Source organism: Eucyclogobius newberryi, unplaced genomic scaffold, assembly GCF_026437365.1.
Source record: "Eucyclogobius newberryi isolate DKJ021-1_F unplaced genomic scaffold, fEucNew1.0.hap1 SCAF_1, whole genome shotgun sequence".
Taxonomy (NCBI): Eukaryota; Metazoa; Chordata; class Actinopteri; order Gobiiformes; family Gobiidae; genus Eucyclogobius; species Eucyclogobius newberryi.
The window spans coordinates 47,256,831-47,282,542 of NW_027315723.1; the positions used below are offsets into that span (position 1 = coordinate 47,256,831).

Below are 25,712 nucleotides of genomic sequence, written 5' to 3' on the forward strand. Positions count from 1 at the left end.
TCTAATTCTGAACTATTATGTAGGTAGATCCTGGTAATATCGTGAAATCAAGGCCTTCACCTGCCTTCATGGACTGCAAAGTATAAATGCATGATAGGAAATCTAGTGAATTCCAATTTTACCTTTACTATGAGCAGTTTCAGGAACCGCGAAACTGCCATATAGCCTCATGGCTAACCCTAACCTTAACCCTAACCCTAACCCTAACCTTAACCCTAATCCTAACCCTAACCTTAACCCTAACCTTAACCCTAATCCTGACCCTAACCTTAACCCGGCGCCGTCTAATCAAATAGAGCAGCAGTTTCAGGAGCTGCGGCACAAAATAACATGGCAGTTTCGGCCGCGCGCTGCGGCTCTGTAGACACTCCCATTATTCAAATCCATCTAAAAATTAGGCGCTGCTGGGATTTGAACCCAGGATCTCCTGTTTACTAGACAGGCGCTTTGAGCGATAAGCCTCAGCACCATATATTATATTAATAATTATGAACTAGTTTATCAGATTGTATCTGAAATCCTGGCTGCGTGTTGCAATGTGCGCCACTACTGGACACACTATACTAACCAATTGTCCGTCTAACAAGGCCCTTTTGGTATATTGAACAATATGATCATAAATATAAATATAAATATTTATTCAAATATAATTGCTATTTAAATGGTCTTTTTGATCACCTTTCCCTACCGCCTAGGATTACGATTAGTAACTTTAGTCAAGATTACTAATAAGCCTTTAATTTTCATGTAGGCTGTTGCGAAAGGTTTTTGTTTGTTGGTCTTTTATTCCCTAACACATCCACTGTATGATTTTATTTTTATTTATTCATTTTTGATAGGAACAGTGCATATTAATGAACACGTGACTTACAGTGTAAATATGCCAGATGATAGCAAAAAAGCTAATTTCCACCTGTCTCAAATGTTTAAATACTTATTTTCAGCAATAACATACAATGTGATTTCCAGATTTTTGTATTTTTTTTTTAGATTCTGTCCAACCCGTTCATAAATTATGAGTGGGAGAACTTGCTAAATTGCAGGGTGTTCAATACTTACTTTCCCGAAACTAAACTTGGAGAAGAAGATCAAGACTAAACCAGGACTAGCACTGGACCAAACCAAGTCTACATCCAGACTAAACTGAGCTCAAACGGGCACCCAGCTGACTGGAGTGTTAACATTTGATTAGTGGTGGTCAGAGGGGCCAATGGGGCAGATTGGAAGCCTTGTTCCCCGTCAATATTCATGTTTTTTTAATCTCCATTAGCTCATCCAAGAGTCTTTGTCAATCTGTGAATCGAGTCCAGGAACTCCGATATATATCCTACTCTGAGTTGGGCCTGCCCATTGCGCGGGATTTCATTTGAAACTACCCTCTTTGTTTGCTATGAGCCCTTTGATGGGCTATCAACCTCCTATTGTAACCTGGCTTTTGCTCCCTCCTCCTGAGTACCCGATTAGCATCCGAATGCCCTGGGTGTCTAACTCTCCAGGGATTCAAAACTCCATTATAAACGGCCGGAAGGTTGAATCTTAAACCTGAAATTGTCGAAGTTTAGTCTATACAGACTGCGGGAGGCGAGGATCGTTCTCAAGTTCTTTATTTGATGAAAACATGGAAAAACAGGCAAAACAGTAGCGTGTTGTTCGTCTTGCAGCTGAGATTCGACTCTTCACAAGATTTAGCTGTGTTTTATAAAGCTGTTGCTTGGGTCTGATAAAAATGGCCTGACCTTCGCTATGACGTCCGCTTTAAGATTGTTTAGACTAGTCCACAGATGATCAGAAAATACACAGAATAGTTAAAATACACAGAATAGTTCATTGTGACCCATATGCAGCAAGATCGTCTTGACTCATGATAAATAGGACACAGACATGACAATAATTTGATCAATATCCACAATTCCCCCTTTTGATCACATTCACATGTGATCACACTTAAAGAGGCGCCAGACGCAACTTCACAAAAGAACAACGTAAACCCCCCAAAAACATATTAAATGTTTAAAAATCAAATTAAATCATTATATAATCAAGCAAATCCTTAAAATAACTCATTTAGTAAAAATCGATGTGAGACAAGGAGCATCCCCAGTTAGCGTAAACACATGGTGGGATGTAGTAATCAGACTAGTCTGATTCTGGAAAAAGTATAGGAATCTTGTCACTATCAGAGTTAGATTTGTGTTTGAGTAATAGCGTGTGTAATCAGGGTCAAAAGATAAGCAGGTTGTCTAGTAAGAGCAGATGCAATCAAGTGTTCTATAAGTGATCGAAGACAGCACATTATCCAATCATAATCAATACATAGGCAATAACAATAATATTTGTGAAAAACAGAAACAGTGCCAGCCCAGGGCCCAAAGATGTGGTATAACCAGGGAGACCACAAGGGGCAAGGGTGGTGGTGGATGATTCTGGCTTGACATGGGTTGACTTATATTCATCCTTTGCCGTCTTTGAAATTGGCCAGGTTGGTTTGGGGCCATTTGGTGTTGACCTCTTTGTGTTTGCCCTTGGGGGCAGTCTCGAGCCCAATGTCCAGTTCCAAAGCAGTTTAAGCACAGGAGTCAAGCTGAACCTGTTTTGTCCTCTTCCAGCTCCTGCCCCACGTCCTCTTCCACAAGAGAATGTATTATGTTCACGTCCTTGATTGTAGATGATTTCTGAAGCAGGTGTGTTGTTCTTTGGGCCTGTGGCGGATGGGACGGCCTGTGGTTGTGCCATAGTGGGTTGTACTTGTCCCAGGACCATTTTAACCGCCATAGCAATCTGTTGGGTACTGTCCGACACTGGGGTCTCTTCTGTTGCCGCAGCCATTACCTTGGCAGACTTATTTTGCTTCTTTTTATCATTCACCTCTTCTTGGAGCTTTTTGAGTTGTAATTTGATCTTTGCCATTTTCATTTTTTCCATATCCTCATTCCGTCCCTTTTTTTCCTTCAGGTACTTAGCAACGTGATGTTGGCAGTTGGCATCAAACTCTTTGAGTCTTTGAGTAAAGACCAACAACATCAGCCAAATGATCCTTGACAGATTTTGGTAGTCCTTTTACCAGAGTAGAAAAGAACATGAGAGTGTTGCCAGTACCAGGTTGTATGGGTTCTCCAGTTGCATCATGGAACTGTGCTTTAGCTCTTTGCTTATATGTAAAGTAGTCTTCATCATGTTTCCTTTCCAGAGCCAACAGTGCGTCAGGAAGACAGGTGGGATACATTCCTTTAAGTACCTGAGTTAACTGAGGCTTTATGGTGGCAAATGATGTGGATGATCTAACTGGAGCATGAATCTGTTTGGATACTTCAGAACGGATCCTGGCCGCCGTATTCTCATCTGTTGCTCTTATAAGAATTGCAGACACATCTCCCCAGCAAAGTGTTTCTCCCGCTGTATTCGTGGTCAATGCTCTGAGGAAGGCCGGTGCACCTTGTGTTAGTTCGGGCAATTTTAACATCAGCCCTTCTAGATCTTTCAATGCGAATGGTTGGTACACTCCTTGGTTACTTGCAGTCATTCGGAGAGGTGCAATGAGTGGAGGAGCCTCTTCATTGCTAGAAAATTCATCCTCTTCCTCCTTGGGACCCTTGTGGACGGGGAGCGGGTGAAGTTCTCCACTCAAGATAGCGTCATCGTACCCATGCTCATCCACCATTCCTGTGAATGTTCCCGCCACATATTGATTTGGTGTTGACATAAATGAGTCTGAACCCGTTTTCTTCTGTTGTTCCACTCCTCTTTGAATGTGGAGTTTCTGCTGTACTTGCTTCTTACTTTTAGCTTCTATTAGCCCAGTTCCTAGGACTGTGACTGGTTCCCCCTTTTGTCCAAGCTGTTTTTCTTGTTTCCTGCGTAGCTCAGCCGCCACTTCCCGTTCCTTTCCTTCCAGTAGTTGTTGTAATCTTCTTTCTTCATCTGAGTCCGAAGCCAATCCAGGTGGTGACCATGCATTGGTGGCAAGTTGTTCTTTTTGAGCCACTGTCTGCTCAAGCATGAATTTGGGGATGTGATTTTGGCTGGAAACCAATGTTGTCAAAGCTAACACCTGTTGCTTCAAATCCTGCAACTGTCTTTGTTCTTGAGTGGGTTCTGACGGGACCATAGTCAGAGTGCCCGAGACTACAGCATGTTTCGTTGGCAGCTGTGGTATGGTTCAGGTTGTATCTCTTATCATAGAAAAATCCATGGATGAGCCCTGCAGGGGAGGAGCCGCTGGAGTAGAAGTTTGGGGAGCTGGTTTTTCTTTTTCCGTTTCTGTCATAATTGTCTTCAGTTCTTTCGCCAGTTGTGCATATGCGCTATGATGTTCGTTTTCAGAAGAGCGGCACTGCAGTTCTCCTCTGGCCAGAGGTGGGGGGGCGCTATAGCTGTGACGTCGACCTTGTACCCCAGTCTGCTCGCTCTCCTCATCTGTTCTAGAGCCTCCATCTTTGTTTTTGTTATTCACTCCAAAAGGGATGTGCTTATCGGCTCTGTTTTTCTGTTTAATTTTGTTTTTTCTGATTGTTTGACACTCTTCTGGTTTCACCTGAATATTGGCCAAAGATAGTCTCTCTTTTCTGATTAAAATATCTTTTGCCATTTTATGTAGATTCACTGAAATTGATAATTTTTCTTCATGTTCTTTCAGTTTCTTTTTGTCAACCGTTTTTCCTTTCACTGTCCAAATCTGATGTGTTTTGTAATGCAGGACCTTAGATTGATGATATTCATGAATATAATTCCATTGTTGTTCTGTGGGAGCCACTGCTTCATCAGCGTGATTAATTAATCTTTTCTCTGCATATTTTTGAAAGAGGTTCTTCATTTGTGTAGTTTGCTTTTTTGCTTCCTTTGGGTTTTGTTCATTTGCACGGATTGTGTTTTCGAGATCCTTCAAAAATGTATTCATTTTGACTGGAATAAGGTCCATTTTATTTAATTTATCTGTATCTTAATTTAAAATGTTTGATTATTATTATTATTTGATAATAAAAAAGTGTGGCAGTCAGTGGTATTTCAAAAACAAACAAAACAATACAACTAATAATAATAACTATTATTATTATAATTCGAACAATAATTATAAGAATAATAATGAAATGAAATACGTTTAGGGAAAAAAGGATATTAAAATTTAATTTTAAAATTAAAGATTTAAAATTACAATTAAAAATCAAATAAAAAAATAAATTAAATTTATAAAAAATTAAATTAATAATAATAATAATTTAAATTTAAAAATGTAAATATAATACAAACTTGAAAAAATGAAATTAACTAAATAAATAAAAATTCCACCTAGCCACAGAGGGTAGTTAATCTTGTCAGTAGAATGCTTTAAGCCAAGTAATAGCTTTCTTAGTTCCCTTTAGTTACCTACACGTCCCACGTTTTATTTTTATTTTTATTTATTTTTTCCGGAGTCCAACTCCCTTTTAAATCAGTCCAACTGATTGTACGTACTTTTACACGTCCAACGTGTTTTGGAGTCCAACTCTTCTTTAAATCAGTCCAACTGATTGTACGTACTTTTACACCTCCAACGTGTTTTGGAGTCCAACTCTTCTTTAAATCAGTCCAACTGATTGTCTAAACTAATGAGCTAACATTCACTAAATTCATACTTGTATGCAATGTGGAAAATTTAGGTCTAGTTTTGGCAAATTTAGCATTTTCAATGTGCAGATTTTTGTAATAAATACAAGAGGTTTCTGCCTTACTTTTGTTGAATGTCCCAGTCACAATTGTGAGTCAAAAATAAACTGGCAATCCACTCCTCTTGTCTCTCTTTCGGCTCGGTCCTTGTTCTCCCATCATTCCCAGCTGAACCGTTACTGGACGCTCTGCGTCGTCACCCGACATCCAGAAGAGAATCGTTTAGAGCAAAATTCAGATGTTTCCTTTCCAAGCACGATGAGAGACCCGCATCCTCCACCAATTCTGTCGAAGTTTAGTCTATACAGACTGCGGGAGGCGAGGATCGTTCTCAAGTTCTTTATTTGATGAAAACATGGAAAAACAGGCAAAACAGTAGCGTGTTGTTCGTCTTGCAGCTGAGATTCGACTCTTCACAAGATTTAGCTGTGTTTTATAAAGCTGTTGCTTGGGTCTGATAAAAAGGGCCTGACCTTCGCTATGACGTCCGCTTTAAGATTGTTTAGACTAGTCCACAGATGATCAGAAAATACACAGAATAGTTAAAATACACAGAATAGTTCATTGTGACCCATATGCAGCAAGATCGTCTTGACTCATGATAAATAGGACACAGACATGACAATAATTTGATCAATATCCACAAAATCTGAAACTTAAAGGACGGATTTTTTTTTTTTTTTAACAAAGATTGCCTCTTGACTCCTCTTTCAAACCATCTTTTCTTCCTGCTTAGAATCTTCACTGTCTTCGATAGAGTGGTTAGTGGCTTTAAGAGGAAGATGCACGGCACTCTGGGGTCCTGAATTTGCGTGTCTTTGGTGCTGATAAAGCCTCTTGTGATGTGGCTGTTTATTCCCTCTTATGTACCGCTCTTTACAATTTGCTTCACTGCATTGGATAGAATAAACTACATTGCTCTGTTTTTGTGTTTGCATCTTGTCCTTGGGGTGAACCAGTTTTTGTCTTAAAGTGTTGCCTGGTTTAAATAAACAGGGATTTTGTGTTGTCTAAAAATTCTTTGCAGTTTTTCCGACGGACCCGAGACATAATGGATAGAAACACCCTTCCTTCTAGGTTCTGTTTCCCTTTTGTCCTTTTTGTCCTGATTTTTGGTTCTCTTCACTCTGTTAAGAGCCCAAGCCGGGTTTCCACAGGCTGAGGGAGCATTCCGGACGTGTTTTTATTCTCTTTCCTCTTGCCCTCTGAGCTGGTGGGCACCTCTTGGGCTCTGTGTTGCAATGTCCTGATCACTCCCAGCTTGTGCTGTTGTGGGTGTGTAGCCCTTGTTTACTCTGGAATTACTTGAGTGGGCTATGGGTTCTTTTACAGTGTACTCACATACTCAAAAAATGTAATAATAATCTAACAAATGTTTGAGTCACAGGAAAGTAGCTTGAAACTGTAGTGACTGAAATAACGAACTAACACCAAACACCAGGTAAAGTATAAAATAATCCCCCTTTTAATAATGAAAATTAGAAATTTAAATTAAAATAAAGAGCACACTATCAGGTTTCCCCAGCAATCACAGGAATGCACAGCAAACTCACCTGCACACAAAACACAGTGCTTGTTGGTGCGTAGTATAGATTAATTACTTAATTAATAAAGTCCTAAAGCCGGCACCTAAATACACCTCATGTTGCAGGCCTGTATCGATGCTTGCGGGCGGTGTGACCAAAATCTCATGGTCAGTTCACTCCGTGAACAAAATAAAATAAAAGCAGAGTACCTCGTTTAAACGTGTTAATTCCACCAGATTCGTCCGGTCTGTTCCCACGTAGTCCTCGTCTCCTTCTCCATCAAAGCAGCTCGGCGCACCGGGTTACAGAAAGGCTCCAATGGTGCTGCAGGTGCGTGGCCCACACCCGCTCCAAGATGTTCCGTTGTTGTCTCCAACGTGGCCAGAGGTACTCTGAGCGTCGATGGTACTCAGAGTGCTGTCTGGATCTGTCTCCCGTTGTCCAGTCCGGCAACGATTCACTGTCAGCTCGTTGTCCCGCGTGGTTGGCGAAACGCAGCTAAACAGTCGCTTTTCCGAGGTTGTTTTCTACAAGCTCAATTACCTGGTAATGAGCGATACAAACACTATCCACTCGCTTCGCGTTGAAACTACAGTGTCTTTAATCACACATCACACACCTAACGGTGGATTCTCTTACTGAAAAACCACGAGTGTTTTACTAAACCTCCTTTTTCCTGAGCCTCCTTCTCTCTCCTCACACAAGAACTCACGTGACATTCACAGACAACTCCAGCAATAGGAAAAAACACTTTACAACATGTAGTGTGTATGAGTATTGAAAATTTAAATATTAATAAGTATTATTCAGTTTTTAACTGTAAATATATATGTTTTAACAATGAACTTTAACAATATATATAAATGTTTTAAATGAACATGGATTTTCATCCCGGTTACAGGTGGTTAGAGCTAAGAGCAGGTACTGATCCATGTGTGTAGGTTTCCTATATACTTCTATTTGGAGCTTCGCATCCTCTCCTCTGATAGTAGAACAATCAAGAAAGGCCAACCGGTTCACCTTAGTGTCTTCTCTTGTATCCCTGATATGATACAGCATTGATGTGCTCTGAGAAGCCTTCCAGCTCTAGTTTCCTGAATCCCTGGAGAGGTAGAAGCCCAGGGCATTTGGAGGCTAATCAGGTACTCAGTGAGGAGGGAGCGAAAGCCAGGTTACAATCGCAGATTGATAGCCCATTACAGGACTGATAATAAACAAAAAGGATAGTTTAAAGTGAAACCAATAACACCCTTTATCAGAAGGTCCTATTCAGAGATACTCGATAAATATCGGAGTTACCGTACTCAAGTCGCAGATTGACAATGGCTCTTGAGTCCAGATGACAACAACTGCATCTTTTTCTACAATGGAACACTCCTGGACGAATGAGGGATTACATTGACATGCCTCCACAGCTATTCTTCCTGAAATCATTGCATCAACCATGATGCATTTACATGAATACACAAAACTGTTTGTGAAATGAATGAATAGCAAGTACAGTGCTTTTAGAGGTTTTCTTAGGTTTTCTTCTACACAATACAAATGTAATGTAATGTAAGGCATTATTTTTATTATTATTACACACCTGTGCCCTGTAACTGTGTAATTCCTCTCGATTACTGCGTGGAAACTAAATGGGCGGGCCAGATTTTTAATGACCAGTTTATCAAGTTGTTTTTGTGATCCTGGCCTTTGTCTATTATAGACCATGAGTCATTCAACAGACCTACCTACCTCACATACTTATGTAATGTTGAAGAGACTGCCACGTCTTCTTTCAGATTATAGGTGTGTTTTAGAGGAGTAAGGTGGCTGCAGGTGGATGGTTTGATGATGCCAGTAAGAACTAGTATGTAGGTAGATCCTGGTAATATTGTGAAATCAAGGCCTTCACCTGCCTTCATGGACTACAAAACATAAATGCATGATAGGAAATGTAGTGAATTCCAATTTTGCCTTTACTATGAGCAGCTCACTTCTCCATAAGATAAGATAAGATATGCCTTTATTTGTCCACACAATGGGGAAATTTCCGTGTTGCAACGCAAGTAGGTACAGAAGTAAAAGAACGGATAACTTAGAGAAAGCTTTAAAAAAAAAAAAGGCTCTCACAAACAAAACTCTTATAGACAAAACCTCTTATATTCTTAATTAGGAATAGAAAGAAAAAATAGAAAGAAAAATAAAATAAGATAAAAATAATAGTAATAGTGGCAAACGTAAACACTCTTATTTACAGCAGTTATATGCACATGCATATGACATTATTGCGTATGAGTATTGCACATGAATATGACATTATTGTGTATGAATATGACAGTATTGCACATGATCATGTCAGTATTGCGCATGGGTATGACAGTATACACGTGTTCAGAATTTGTTGTAAAGTCTGACAGCAGCAGGAAGGAAAGACCTGCGAAACCTTTCCTTCACACAGCGAGGGTGGGTCCGTCACTGAAGCTGCTCTCTAGAGTGGACAGAGTGTCCTGCAGGGGATGAGACTCATGGTCCAGCATAGATGTGACCTGTATCTTGGCCTGGTCATTTCATCTGCATGACTATAAGGAGATGGATCAGCTCAATGCTATACTGTGGAACATTGGAGGCAGGGCCATGACACCTCCATGGAGAAAAGCAGGCGATAGAGACTCAACCCTTTTATTCAAATCTATCTAAAAAGTAGGCACTGCTGGGATTTGAACCCAGGATCTCCTGTTTACTAGACAGGCGCTTTGACCGCTAATATCATATCTGTTATAAACTAGTTTATCAGGTTGTATCTGGAATCCTGGCTGTGTGTTGCAATGTTGCAATGCTACTTTACACACTATACTAACTGTCTGTCTAACAAGGCCCTTTTATTATTTTAAACAATATTATGATAAATATTGATTTCTGTGTGTGAGTTGATTAACCTGTACCTGGCTCTGCTCATGGGCTAGAGAGAGAGAGAGAGAGAGAGAGAGAGAGAGAGAGAGATGACAAATAAAGATGCAAACTCCCAGTTTCTTTTTAAATGAACCACATCTTTACCTTTAATGTCCTCTGGAAAACCAACATTCCGGAAATTTTCTCTGCGGTAAAAATTCTCAAGCTCGTCCAGTTCATCAGTCCAAACATGCACCTGGTGTGTCAATTTTGGTTCATTGGTTTGTAATGTAGAGATGGTGCACTTAAAATCAGAGATCTCATTCTCCGCTGCTGGGCTCAGTTGTTCCGTTCGCTATTCTTGGATTTCAAATCACGCATTTCCGACAGTGCTGCGTCTATCTTAGTGCCTACTGCCTTTGTAATCTTGTCAGTTATCTCGCGAACACATACAGGAGCACACCTGAGCAAAGGGCCCTGGACCCCATATTCCGAGTAACGCCCAAAGAACACAACGAGGGACACGGTCGAACGTCTTCTCCAGATCCACAAAGCACATGTGGACTGGTTGGGCAAACTCCCATGAACCCTCAAGCACCCGATGGAGAGTTTAGAGCTGGTCCAGTGTTCCACGACCAGGACGAAAACCACTCTGCTCCTCCTGAATCCAAGGTCCGGCTATCGGTCGGATTCTCCTCTTCAGTACCCAGACGAGTGTGATCCCTCTATAGTTGAAGCACACCCTCCAGTCCCCCTTCTTGAACAAAGGGACCACCACTCTGGTCTGCCAGTCCAGAGGCATTGTCCCTGTCCGCCACGCGATGTTGCAGGGACGTGTCAGCTAAGACAGTCCTACAAGATCCAGAGACTTAAAGGAATAATATAGGATTTTTTGCCGATTTGAGAACTCAAGTGACTGTCCCTTTTTTTTAAATGCGCATGCGCACACTCACCCCCCACACTCCTGTTGTTTCCAAGACGCCGCCTATCATCAAACCTGGTGCGTGAGCACGCAATAGCCCTGCTTCTACACGTGCGTTTGTTTATTAGCGCGACGGATCACATCGCATCTCTCGTCTCCGCAGATTTCCATCTCTTCTGAGCTCGAACACAGTCTTTCGCTGTTGTCATTTTTGTACTGTACACTGAAGGAACTCGCTAAACACACACATATCAACCACGCATGTGCAGCCAGGGAAACGTGCTGCTATCCTGGGTGTGCAGTAGCACGCAAGGAATGATTGACATGTGGGAGAACTACTCAGCTGTCCACGCCACGAGGAAATGAGACTCAGATTGCGTGCCAAAAATCCTCTATTATATCATGCCGTATCCAATTCAAAACTTTACAATTACCAAAAGAAGATGAGGCTGGGGTTTACCTTGTCTGAAAAATTACAGCTCACATCAGAGCGTCGCTCTGGTGTGACCCCGAATATGAAGCTCAATGGAAAAATATTGAGAGTGGTGGTGTTCCAGGGATTCCTGTAAAGTCCTTACTGGCAGATGACAAATGTTTGAGTCGTTTGTAGGATGTGGAAAACCCTTGGGCAAAATATGTGCTTACAACCTGGAAAGTCCTGGAAATCTTAAAATGGTTGGCTTATGATCAAAATGTCACACCTAACAGCACAGATTCAAGATTTTAAATCTGATGATAAAAGGTATAAATAAAGGTTTTTAGCAGATTTTTACCAGCAGGAGAATCATTTGAAAAGCATTGTTATGTTGAAAGAATCCTTTGACTTGGAGGAGTAGGACTTTTACAGGTATTTACTAATAGCTAGTTATTATAACAAAGAAATTAAAAGTAATGACCACCATAGCCCTTTGACTGAAATATTTATTAATGCGGATAAATAAAACATTTCACTGAGAATAATATCTAAATTATACAAATGCATTGACAATTTGGGCAGCCACACTCTTCTTCAAAGATGAGTCATTCAGCAGTTTAAGCACAACCACCTATACTTTTGTTCTACCATGCATAAAAACGATTGCATCCGCTGCGGCATCCCTGATGAACGGAGTAATGCCTACCATAAGAGCTATAAATCACCAGATTTGATCTTACTATCTTTTTTAGCACTATTCCAGAGACAAATTGTAGGGGACATACTCTATTATATAAGTGTGAGTTAGACAGAGTTGCCAATCTTTAATTGCACATAACATCCAAAACAGAGCTCTTGCCTCATACTAGTGGCCGGAAGAAAACAAAAACAGCCATCACTTGTACATTTTCCAGTATATTTACGGTATCTTACAACCTCACCATAATAAAAAGTTGTATTTTCAATATGGCCATTGTCCTTCACCATGAGTTACAACCTATTCTGTAACAAGTGACAAAACCAGATCTAAACTAAAACTCAATTTGTTTATTTATTTTGCTAAACATTTATTTGATCCTATCGTATCTGTGTGATCCTGTGTAGTACGCATTTGGTGACACTGCAGTCAACCACTTGTTTGAAATCCTCTAAATCAAAATTCCTATTCAGTCTGCTCCTTCGGCTCACGTAGTTGTGTTCTATCTGCCCTACTTGTCATGCAGGGGTGCTTTCTCCCATGTGAAGAGGGTGACTCAGAAGAAATCCAAGGCCGAGTACGCTGCCAAGTTCATCTGTGCGCGGGGGAGGAGGAAGGCGGGTGCTCTGAGGGAGATGGACCTGCTGTCGGAGCTTGACCACCACAACATCCTCTACTTCCACGACGCCTTTGAGAAGAAGAACATTGTGGTGCTCATCACAGACCTGTATCCTTCTACACAACATGGACTATACTGCAAAGTGTGATGTCATGGTCACGGTATGAAGAAAGTTTAACGTTAGAGTATAATTGGCTGTACTCAATTTGTTGTCCATGTAATAAAAGTATAGATAGATTGTAAAAGCAGCTCTTATGCTGGGCTCAGATAGCATGCGGCCCAGCTACTGCTGCTAATCTAAACCAGGTAAATGTGTCAACCAATATATTGGTCCATGTCACAGAATTTCATGGCCAGTAGTACAGCTTTAGAACTGCTTTTTCAGACAGAAAAATACTACTACTACTAGTACTGATAAATCAATCAAAAATCAGTCAAAAATGGAAAGGTTAGTATTCATTCTTGTTGAAATTAGTATCTAGTTTCAATATACTAATTTTAGTATGAATTTGTTCCTGTCTATCTCTATATCTAGATAATGTAATCTACATCTACAGCAGTGGTTCTAAACAAAAGAGGACAACTGACACTATAACTCAAGAGAATCCCACTGTATGAGAGCCATTGATCAAGTGCATTCATTCCACAATAGAAAACGTTTCCTGGTTTGAGAAAGAGCGGGCAACAGGAATAGACAAATAATAGCATGGATTGTATTGGAAAGAATGCAAATGATTTCACCTGGATTAGTTTTATGAAAAAGCACCGGCTCGCAGTACAGGAGAGTGTAATCGGCAGAGTGAATCCTGCTGCCTCCCTCCCACGGGCATCTTCTCTCTCTCATCATCTACCCTTAGCCCCAGAAGGATTTGACTCATCCATAATTGATCTCCCATGCACCAACTGTTAAGAACTACGCTCCAGAACTCTCCTTTTTTCATTAACTGTGCTGTGAAGATATCATGAAGAAATGCTGGACAGAATGGCCAAGAAAACAACAGTGATGGAAGCAGAGGTTTGTAAGCGCTCGGAAAAGTACATAGTAGTACTATTGTGTAACAACGAGTTTGAGTATTTGTGATGTCGTTTGCAGATTCGAAAGAGCATGCAGCAGATTCTCGAGGGACTGAGATACCTTCATGAGAAAAGCATAGCACATCTTGACATAAAGGTACTGGATGTATAGATACAGAGGAGAACTTGGTACATTGGTGACATTAGTACATTGATACTACACTTATTCCTAATTTAGTAAAGCATGAACAACTTAGTTCATAGTTAACAAATAATTTAATTAGAATGATTCAGGGTTAGTAACTACTTAACCAATATTCTAACTCTAACACCTAACCCTAACATCTAACCTTTATTAAATAGTTACTAAACATGAATCATCCTCAATAAACTATATGTTCATCATGAATTAAGTCTTTGTTCATGCTTTGTTAAGGCAATTTAAGGTGTAGTTATTATAAAATGGTACCGGTGCATTTGTTCATAGTTTTGACAGAAAGTTATTGGATCCAGAATACACACTTCTTCAATTCTTTACAAAGAGTGACTCTCTCTGTCGTGCTTTGAGCCAAACTCAAACAGAACCGTGCAATCAGATTCATCTATCATTTAAAACTAATACAAACTTCTCTATCCTCAGGAAGTCTTTATTTAAGGATTTAGCCCTCAATCATGCCCATCTGAACTCGGGCAAATGAAACCAGTGACAGGACTGATATTGAGCTGTATAAAAAACACAGAGAAATATCAGATTGGACTTTCCAAGCAACAGCTGGGCAACAAAACATCAATTATTTTGGGAAATATTTTTTTCTTCTGCCAAATTGCACATTTCAGTCTATTATTTATGAACGGTCAGACAGTTCCAAAACACATGCTAATGACAAGCTAATTGGTTGCCAACAAATCTCCAGCACCAAGTGTTCCCTGTGAGTAGTGTGCTCTTTGACAGGATGTTGACAAAGTGTAAAATGCCCAATATGCTTTTCAAACAGAATCTTCATCTGTTTTTCCGATTTATTTCAATACATCAATAGAGATCAGAAAAACATTCATATCCAGTTGATATTTTCATAATTTAATTCAGTTTTAATTGGTTTAATGCAGGGCTAGGGTCAAACATAGACACTTAGACATAGACACCCACCCACGTCTCCTTTTGGTTAGCTTCTATCGGCTTCGAGTGAGTGACAACAGGATTTAACCAATCACAGTGAAGTGTCAACTCTCAGAAGCAGCCATTAGATTTAGTTCCTTAAAGATACAGAAAAAAGATACACGATAAATGCTTGAATTGTGATGAAAAGGAAATTGTGATCTAGGCATTGATTAGAGAATGTGCATTTCTAAACCTGTTTCTGTTGTATAGGTTATCATAGCATAATTTAAAAATATGAAATACAACCATTTTAATACACAAAATACTCATGGCGATATCAATACTGTATCATCAATTTTACGATATCACCCAAATCATGATATACACCCTATACAATCATGTTTTAAAATATCTACATTTATTTCACTTGTATTAAACGACTTTCTTCTCTTAGACAAGAAGATATGATTTGGAGAACATAAACATGACGGATTTCACTATTACTAAAAACCTTTTGAGATTTGTCTATATCTTTAGGTGGCTCGTTTTATTATAAAACTCACAAATATTCAGCAAAAGTTGTACATTTCTGGATACAATAACTGATCAAATGTTCTTGGTTGTAACTTCCCGCAGCCAGAGAACATCCTCTTCTCCAGCCCCAGCAGCGATCAGATCCGTCTCTGTGATTTCGGGAATGCTTTGAAACTGGACACGGCCGACGAGCAGTACTGCAAATACGGCACGCCAGAATACATCGCTCCAGAGATCATTAACCAAACCCCAGTGTCCACGGCAACCGACATATGGTGAGCCACCTGTTCCGAGGCAGCCCCACACCGCTCCTGGCATCAGCATCTCTGCCTCTCACTGTTAATTATGACCACGCATTTGAATACACTTTCAGGCGTAGTCTTCTGGCTCAAATGCTTTACAGTTTTAGCCAATTAGATGTTATGCAAACATTGCTGATTAAAAGATTCAGCCAACCAAACATTATTTTCTCTCAATCAAGATAAAATATTATTGAAGAGCTATAATCGCATACAAAGCACCAGACTCCTCAAAATCCAATCAATTTGGATTTTGCAGTAATTATAACCGATATAATATAACTATTTAGGACTAAATTATTCCTCAGGGGAAAAACCTTTGCATTGTTGCTGTATATTACATTTTTTGAGTATGGAATATCGTAAAAATAGGAGCTTGAATATTGTCCCTTTTTTGGTAATTTCCTTTTAGTTTCTACACTTATGAATTACCAATTTATTTTTCTTAGGAGCAAAAATATTACTGTTGACAAAAAACTATGTTGAATTTGTTGTCAACAGAATGTGTATGTTGTAACTTGTGTGCTCTGCTCTCTTTCAGGTCTGTGGGAGTTGTCACTTACCTCTGGTGCGTAAACTTGATTCACTTTTTACAGGCGTATGTTGAAAAACTGACACAAACGTCTGTTGTCTTCAGTTTGACAGGTGTGTCTCCTTTTGCTGGAGAAAACGACAGAGCGACAGCACTAAACATCCGCAACTACAACGTGGCGTTTGAGGAGAGCATGTTCTCCGACCTGTGCAAAGAGGCAAAGGGATTCGTCATCAAGCTGCTTGTGGCGGACAGACTGTGAGCGGATCAATCATTTTATTATAGAAGACTACAGGGCATAAGTGATATATGGAAAATTCATAGAAGTCACGTCTTAGAAATGTAATTTGGGTTTTGGATATATCAACAATTATTTGTTATCAGTAAAACCAATATTTGATTAGAACATGTTTTCTTTATATCTGGAGACATAAATATTTAAGGGATGTATTTTGCAAAGAAAAAGTCTACCTTAAAGTTATCGAGGAAAAAAAACAACAAAATGAGGGATTTTTTGGTGTCAACAAGAGTAAGTGCAAATGTGTTATTCTTTAATTGCATAATTTCTTTTTTCCTTCCTTTTGTAAGGAGGCCCACAGCTGTCGAGTGTCTTCGTCATCCCTGGTTCAAGGTAAAACTCCACATTTACACAGCTCACTATATTACATCATAGAGTTTATAGATCATTATGTTGAAACGCCACTGTTTCTCTCCACAGTCCCCTACAAACAAAAGCATCAATACTGCACTGCTGAAGCAAGTGCTGTCCCGGAGGAAGTGGCAGGTAGGAGAGCAGGCAGATGGCACTTTGTGGAAGAGAGACTCCGACGTGAAACTGTAACTCTTTTAGGCTTATTTTTAGTTGCAAATGACATTTAGAAGTTTATGCAGTGAGTCAGACGAGATGCTAACTCTAAAACATGAAAGAAATTTAATGATACGTTTTGACAGGAAAAAGGAATACAAACAAAAGCATTGTATTAGCTGTTGAAACCAAATCTATGTATCAGTTCTAATACATGGAACTGATATATCTTCTCTTTATATCTTCTCTCTGTAGTCTAGCAGTATTTTATGCCAAAGACATGAGATGCACTATGTAACTTTTCTGCTTGAGGGTCCATCACCTGCTCATCTCCATGGAGATCTTATGAAATGTTCCACAGTATGGTAATTAAATTAAAATAATCACAGGTGCTAAAAATACCTTGACTGTCCTTCTTACTGCAAGTAGCCTCACCGCTTCATAGATCTGACTTGTAACTTGGGCAGGTGCTTGTCTCCATGGAGAATGAAAAGATGCTCTGGAACATTCTATGCAAAGCAATAACATGCTTGATAACATAGCGACAAAAGGAACTAAAGTTCTAGTACTTTAAACATATGCTGACTGCTTTATCCTCAGCGCTCTCTGATCAGTTACAAATCCAAGATGGTGATGCGCTCCATCCCCGAGCTCCTGAATGACTCCTCCAGCCACGTCTCCATCGCTGTGACCCGGCACCTGAAGGAAGGCTCTCCCCCACCTTCCTCTTCCTCCGACTCAGACGCTGACGTGGACGAGCTGCCCTTCATCCCCATGCCCCTCTCCATGGCCTTCTCCGGGTCGCGCATCTCACTCAACGACATCCCAGGTGACGAAGATGTAGCAGGATGGGCCACTGAAAAACCAACCATGGAAGGTATACATGAGGAGGGTGTGGAAGAAGGAAAAAGAATCCAGAAAGTGCCGCTTAAAAAAGGCTCAAGCATAGAAACAGACGAATCTCAAACAAAATCCAGGCGTGCTACAATGAGGCGGGGCAGCTCGGCAGATTCAGCCCTGCTTCTCCATATCGACCCAGAGGAGGCTAGCATTAACGAAGAAGCATCAACCGCTAATAAGACGTTAAAGAAAGCAGTTTCCATGGAGCTGCCCAACCGTAGCCCGAGTCCTAGTCCTGGTCCAGGCAAGCTAAGCCAAGAAGACTATGCTCTCAAACTAGAACTGATGCGACAAAGGCTACTACGAGGAGGCAGTGCGGACAAAAAGATGAGTGGGTTAAGAGGGCCGCTGTTTGAGACTTTGGGAGTGGAGGAAAATACATCAGCTGGTTCTCTAGATAGAAGTTTGCGTCGATCCAAAACTGGTCCTTCGTCTCTCATCCGAGCAGCTTCATCTGAAATGTCAACAGAGGATACACCCAAGACCAAAGTGTTCTGCAAAAGTTCCTCCTTCTCGCAGGGAGATTCTGAACCAATGCCCCTTCACAGGAGATTCGGAGCACCACTTGAGATACCATCAGCGAGTAGTAGCAGTAGTAGTATGGATGGGAAGAACTTACATGAAGCAACTTCAATGTCTGCGCTCACAGAAACTGATTCCCCAACTGTGAAAGCTTCATTCAGTCTACCAGAAACAAGGGACCAATTAAATGAAAGTTTGGCTGAAGGGTTAATTTTGAGGACCAACAGTCAAGGAAAATCGCAAGTACCTCCAATTATCATAGTTCAGGATACCTTTGAAGATAAGAAGGGTAATTCTCAAAGTCTATTTAAGTCTGAAAAAGTAGAACATCCAAACAAAGCTTCATCAAAGTCTGCTGAATCTTTACCAGAACATCCAGCTGTATTTGCCAAAGTTGCATCCACGGATAGGACATCTACTCTTCCATCCACTACGTCCAATCTAGAGATCCCAGCCTTTGCACGACAACCTGTGCTACGAAGTGACATCAAGGATATCGACTCTGAGGAGGTATTTGAAGCGAGATTCAAAAAGAGGGAATCTTCCCTAACTCGTGGTCTCCGCAAGCTAACCAGGAATCGTTCGGAGGAAAGGTCACCTGTTAGAAAGGCAAACGAGGGAGGTGAAGAAATTTACCGGCCAGCCGCTAGAGGAGCTCCACTTGAGATGGTTCAGAAAGGCCTTCAAGAAAGAGCAAAGTCCGTACAAGATCTGAGGGTGGAGGAGAAGGATGTCGGTTTGGGTTTGATTGGAAGATTTTCCTTGCGCGCTAAGAGATCGTCATCAGCAGAGAAGAAACCAGAGAAAGCCAAAGAGGAAACCGCAACTAGCAAGAGGGTGTCCTGGGCAATCGGACGCAGCAAGTCACTGGACACAAAGGAACTTGAACAGAAACAGCCCGAAAAACGAGTGGAGAAACCAATGGAAGAATCAGCAGTGTCCTCAATGAGACGAAAGTTTGAGTCCAAAGTGTCTGGAATCTCCGCCAAAATCAGGACGCAGTCAGAAGAGAGAAGAGAAAAGGACAACAACGGAAGTCAGAAAGATTTGAAGAAAGTGACAGATTCGCCAGTTCTGGCTATGAAGCAGAAGTTTGAGAACAAGCTGACGGGGATCTCGTCCAAAATCCGCAGTCAGTCAGAAGAGAGAAAAGTGGAAAATGAAGGAAAGAGGACTCCGATCTTCAACCGCCATCGGCACTCCCAGTCGGAAGGTCGCGGACTCAAAGGAATGGGTATACCAGAGAATCAGCTAGCAAAGCAGGCTTCAACTGGTGTGTCCAAGGAGTCCATAGAGTCCACCAGCAGTCAGACGGAGAAGGCGCAAGAGAGCGAGCGGAGATCCAGGTGGGACAGGTGGGGACTGTCCAGGAGCCGGAAGGAGCGGACATCCTCCCAGCCTGAGGTGAAAGCAGTGGGGCCGGAGCAGTTCACCCACTCGGCCTCCGACTTCGCTCCGGTCTTCCACATTAAACTCAAGGACCACGTTCTGCTGGAGGGGGACCCGGTGACCCTGAGCTGTCTGCCCGCCGCGAGTCCTCTACCCGAGATAGCCTGGATGAAAGGTAGGGTGCTGGGTCCGTGGAGAATATATGTTAAGGTGTGAGTGTAAAATGTAACAATAGAAAATAACTGTTTAAAGTCTGTCACTCTGAAGTAGGGCTGCACGATTTGGGTTGGGTTGCGATTAGAGTTGCAGTTAATATTTAAATAATAGGATTCTGTTTAAAGTTCACACTTCAAACGCATCCTGGAGAATTGACAAAAATAATGAAATAGGCCTATGAACTAACAAACTAATTAAAGAATCAGCAGTTTTGTGCAGAATAAGACGAGTATATTTTGTGAAGGAAATGATAGTACTTTATTGCAGCCTTTGTGATTTGCTAAAAGCATCCATTCAAATTTGGTAATTTGCCATCTAAATTGTGATTCAATTACGATTAATTATGCAGCCCTACTCTGAAGAGATGGTTATGTGGTGATGATTAAGCGTTTTCTATTAAATGCAGCCGCTAACTTTTCACAATAAGGATGGGCCTTTTTGAAATTTTCTCATCTTAGTTTTCGACTGTGTGAATGAATTACTATGGCATTACATTAGAGGCTTTATAACAATTTACTTATTAGTTCTGAATTGTTTAATTGCAGACCGTAAGCCCCTGGAGGTGGACGAGCGCATGAACCTGATCTCCCACCCTGACGGCAGGCAGCTCCTCACCATCATGAAGAGCAGCCACAGAGACGCTGGAGTGTTCGAGTGCGTGGCCACCAACCCCATCGCAGCGGTCACCACCTCCTGCACCCTGTCCATTGCATGTGAGTGCCTGTTATCACTCATTGACCTGCTGCTCCTACTGGATATTCTTAGGACTTGACATTCTTTGCTAACTGGCCATTGTGGATAGTCGTTCTAATATTTGAATTACGTTAAGAGTAAATTCAGTTTTGGTAATTGAATGATGTAAATGCGATTTATGTAAATGTTGTGTCTGGAGAATAAGTGGGCTTACATTGTTAGAATGATTCAGTTAGGTTCACAAACTGAGGTTGGCATCTGTTAGGAACTCTAAAGGACACTTATGCTTAAGCTTTTAACCATGTTATAACATCAAAAACATTGATTGTATTTAGCTTCATTTACTTTGTTTGATGAGCCCTGTTTGTAAGTCCTTTGCAAATCCCGTTCATCACAACTGGGTGCTTACATTAGTACACCAGTGGCAAGCTAGCTTTGTTTAGTTCCCCTATGTACTTTCCTCTTCAGCCAGTAGGTGGAGATCTAGCTGAATTCCTGACATGGGAAAAGCCTGACTGACATGATGTTATGAATGCTTTTTTTGTTTAAAAGGACAATAACAATACAACACATAATACAAGTGTCCTTTATTTTGTCAAGATGCTGATTGTTTTTTATTTTTTTCTTGTACTGGTTTATGGTTAATATCCCTGTAATTAGGTTCAGTGTCTGCTCCCTCATCACAAAAGAACAAAGGGGAAAGTTTTTTTTTATTTATAACGTACAACATTATCTTATCTTATCTTATTATTACTATTTTTCTACTTTATGATTCTTACATCAAGTAGAACTTATTTTTGGTATGAATTTAAGCTTAAGTGCTGAAATTCAAATCTAAATTTTAGGCAATGTATTTGCCAGTTTAGCACCATTCATAATTCCAAGATGTTCTAGATAAATGTTAATGACATGATTATTAAAGCAGAATTAAAACAATTCAGGGCCGACTGCGTACATGTATTTGGAAGTGGTCTTTGTCAGCCTGTCAGGAGATGGATGAACCTTTTATTGTGCTGTATACTCCACATTGTAAATGCTTCTGACTCGTCGTCTTCCCACAAATAGCATCACATTAGCAGCTACTTTCAGACGCCTGGAATAGATATTTCACACGTCAGACACAATCCACTACATTTCACTTGTGTCTTTTATGCAGTTGGACGTGAGCTGTACCGCTCCACTTTGTCTGCCATCTATTTTATATTATCTTTGCCGTGCGAGACATTCCATAATATATTGCACAATTAGGGAGTAGAGCTTTTGCTGTGGTTCTGCTAGATTATTTATTTTTTCTCTTTGAATGAACATCATTTTACACATTTTGCCAATAAAGATTTAGGAATGATGTGCTTACAGCTAAAGATTGGGCTGGAAATAAACATAAGTCACCCTTCTCTCCAAAACTAACCCAGAAGCGAGGAGCTTTTAGAGTCAAAACCTATGCATTGTGCAGGACGTTTTGCAACCTGGGCCCAGAATTTAGTGCTACACCTTTGTTTAAGATGCTGTGCTTAGTTTAAGCGAAACAACAAGTCTGGCATATTTTGAATGGATGAAAACCAAAATCTCAAATCCAGTCCATGGTTTAAAAGCTACAAAACTTTAACTAAAATGACACCAATACTGGCCAAGCACTGGTCTCTTGAAATATTGTAAAATTTCAACTGCGATACCTGACTTTTATTTGTAATTCAGTACATTCTGTGTTTTCTTCCCACAGAATATATTGTAAAAGAGAAAATGAGACCACTGTCTGCAGCTAATAATACAGTATTTTATCTCTCACAAACTGGAAAGTAGGAGCTGTAAGCAGCACTAGGATTGTTTAAAAGCTGTGCACGTGCATCAAAGTTCATGCATGTGAGTATTAAAAATGTGCCAAAGGGTTTGTAAGATAGGTAGATTTAAATACACAGCTTTGACACATAAACACTGAGTATGAGCGTTTACCAAGGCTAAACATATTGGAACATTCCAAACCACTCAAGTATAATTCCCCTGTTTGTCCCGGTGCAGGTGTTCCCAAACGGCCCGGGACTCCTGAGGTGCCCCAGACCTACAACAACACGGCTCTGGTGCTGTGGAAGCCCGCGGACACAAAGCCTCCCTGCTCCTACACTCTGGAGAAGAAGAGCGAGGGTGAGATGGCATTCTGCAGCGAGCACAACTATACAGTCAAAAACGGTTCACTTCTTTGTACATTACGGTATTTTATTGTATTGGAAAAGTCTGTAACCTTAGAAGGGCAAGTATTTTTTAAGCAACATGAATTAATACCATGGAAAAACGTTTGTACCCAGGGCCATTTCTAAAACTCTGAGGTTCATAGTCATAGTATTTGTTCTGGTTTAGTCTTAATTTTTAAAGTTTTTTAAGTCTGTTTTAAGGTGCGTTCACACTTGTTGCTATTTAATCCTAAATTTAGCCAATTTTAGTCCTGATGTGGACTTGGGTTGGTCCTGTTGTAGTCATTGTTTAGTTCTGATCTAGTCCAGGTTTTGGGTTTGGTCCTGCATTAGTCCCAAATTTGATTCGAAGGGCAACAGTGAAAAGTAGATTAAACAATCCTCATAGGAAATTAGCAAATGTCCCAATGTCCCCTCTCCTTAGACCCTCCTTCTCTGCAAGGAACAATTACAAAACTTCTTTGGGAAAAAGTAGAAACCTCAAAGAGTTCCACTTTGAAGGAGAGATCCGACTCCCTCGGATGGAGAGTCGGACGCGCTTCAATTTGCAGATAATCTGTGGAGCTGGAACCGCTCAGGAGGAAAGGCAGTTCATCAAGCAGATAAAGAGCCATTCAGCAGATAAAAAGCTGCATTAGGGTGCATTCACACTAAACCACGTCTAAGATGGAGCTGAACTGGGATTAAACCTAAACCAGGTCACATTGTCCTTGGTTGGAGCCCTGGACCCCTGGAGCCCTGGAGCCCTGGACCCCTGGACCCCTGGACTCCTGGAGCCCTGGACCCCTGGAGCCTTGGACCCCTGGAGCCCCAGTGCACACCAGATTTTTAGTTCTCTTAACTTCACTTTTTGGTTGGTCCTGTTCTCATGCACCGCTCCTCATTCTCCCCAAACACCGAACCATGAACCACGTGAGAAGTGGTGAGCTGACTGCCACACTCATCTCAAAGACGTCGGACTTCAAGCAGAAAGTATTTGTGCTTTATATACACGCTTTGTTTCCTGCTACACGTGGTGATCTTTTCTGTCACCTGTGGCCCTGAGGATGATACGCTGGAGGCGAGAAATACCTTTCTGAGCAGCACACAGAGGCTTTACATGCTGCAAGGGCTTTATCCGCTGCAGGGGCTTTACCTGCTGCAGGGGCTTTACCCGCTGCAGAGGCTTTACCCGCTGCAGAGGCTTTACCCGCTGCAGGGGCTTTACCCGCTGCAGGGGCTTTACCCGCTGCAGGGGCTTTACCCGCTGCAAGGGCTTTACCCGCTGCAGGGGCTTTACCCGCTGCAGAGGCTTTACCCGCTGCAGAGGCTTTACCCGCACAGGTGTCTCACTGATAGAAGTTGATCCCATTTGCCTGATCAGACGACAAACGGCAGCTCTGCAGCTCTATCCGAGCTCTATTCATACAAATGTGACATTCTGAGCGCTTTTTGATTCAATTCTTAGCACTTTTGCTCTCACCAGGGACATGTGGGACGAGCCGCTCTGAGACAACTACTGTGCTCCAGACTTCAGCGGTCGTGTTCACACTGGTCCAAATGCACCGTAAAAGCTCTTTTACGTCGACCTTACTTTAGTCCTGGTCTAATCCTGGTTTATCCTTAGATCATTTCTTATAATAACATAGTAACATCTTATAATACATCAATCTCAATACACCTTACATATTCTCAGGATGTTGACAGTTCTGTCAAACGTCCTGCTTTTTTCTTTTCCACAAATTCTCTGTGTCGTGTTGAGCGTGACGAGACTACAGCTCAGACAGACATGAGTCAGTGCTCAGGGGCCCGGAGCCTCCGAGGACCCACGTCACCCTTCACCACTATTGTTTGACTAAAAATAGACTCTGAAGAGCTACGGAGACTGAGGACAAGTATATGCACACTACATATTTTTGGAAAACCATTGATTGCCATTTTTATTTGTACCAATAATGATTTGCCACCTCAGGGCGCGTTCACATTTGCACAAACTAGACCACAGGCTCGACCATTACTTAACGTGAAACTAGGACAGGACCAAACAGAAACTGCATCCGAACTAAACCAGGATCGAACCAGGATTTAACCAGAGCAAGTCTGAACCAGCCGAAGTCAATGATTCTGGGCCATGATATTTACATGTGACAACACTGTTATCTTGTGGCCACTATGTGAACTACAAGAAACACTCAACACTAGAGTAGAGACCCTAACTTCAATATTTTGTAATGTGAACTTAAATGTTTGGAAATCTAATATTTTGGAGTGTAATTTAAATATATGAGAATGCTTTTTTTTTCATCCAGCTTGAATTTATTGAAATGTAACATAAAAATTAGAAAATGTATTTTTGGGGTCTAATTTAAACCCCAATGTTTTAGGCAAAAAAATGGACTTGAATGTTTATGTTTTTATTACACTTTAAAATGTAGAAAAACAAGCATTGTTATTGTGAGCAGGCTTGCATCTCCACAAACCTGACTTGTAATCGCTCTGAAGAAGCTTGTTTCCATGGAAATGTTGTTGCTTTGGTTTAATATTCCACAGTAAAATATAAAACGTATTTATCGCCATGGAGAATGTTTAGAAATATGGTTTTAACTTTTTATGTTTATTATATTATGCAGGTGACTTTCTACCTCCAGAAACCTACATACTGTTACTTTAAATATTTGAGAATCTTTCTTTGGAATCTAACTTAAATATTGGGAACCTAATTTAATATTTCAAGAAAACAACAACCACCAATGAAACTTGTCAAATGTCATTACCATGGTATTTATTGTTAATAGTGCTATTATTTTAGATTTTGTTTTTGTTCATGAATTATTATTTATCGGTCATTACA

At 40.8% G+C, this 25,712-nt stretch overlaps 1 protein-coding gene across 1 annotated transcript in view; it reads left to right on the forward strand.

Moving 5' to 3' along the window:
* Positions 1 to 25,712, forward strand: part of spega (striated muscle enriched protein kinase a) — a 153,067-nt gene that overhangs the window by 114,921 nt on the left and 12,434 nt on the right. The window contains exons 24-34 of the mRNA XM_072447447.1: positions 12,601 to 12,801; positions 13,651 to 13,708; positions 13,787 to 13,864; positions 15,443 to 15,615; positions 16,181 to 16,207; positions 16,277 to 16,429; positions 16,760 to 16,802; positions 16,890 to 16,955; positions 17,577 to 19,962; positions 20,549 to 20,716; positions 22,713 to 22,835. Of these exons, the coding sequence (XP_072303548.1) occupies positions 12,601 to 12,801; positions 13,651 to 13,708; positions 13,787 to 13,864; positions 15,443 to 15,615; positions 16,181 to 16,207; positions 16,277 to 16,429; positions 16,760 to 16,802; positions 16,890 to 16,955; positions 17,577 to 19,962; positions 20,549 to 20,716; positions 22,713 to 22,835 (3,476 nt within the window). The remainder of the gene's footprint in view (positions 1 to 12,600; positions 12,802 to 13,650; positions 13,709 to 13,786; positions 13,865 to 15,442; positions 15,616 to 16,180; positions 16,208 to 16,276; positions 16,430 to 16,759; positions 16,803 to 16,889; positions 16,956 to 17,576; positions 19,963 to 20,548; positions 20,717 to 22,712; positions 22,836 to 25,712) is intronic.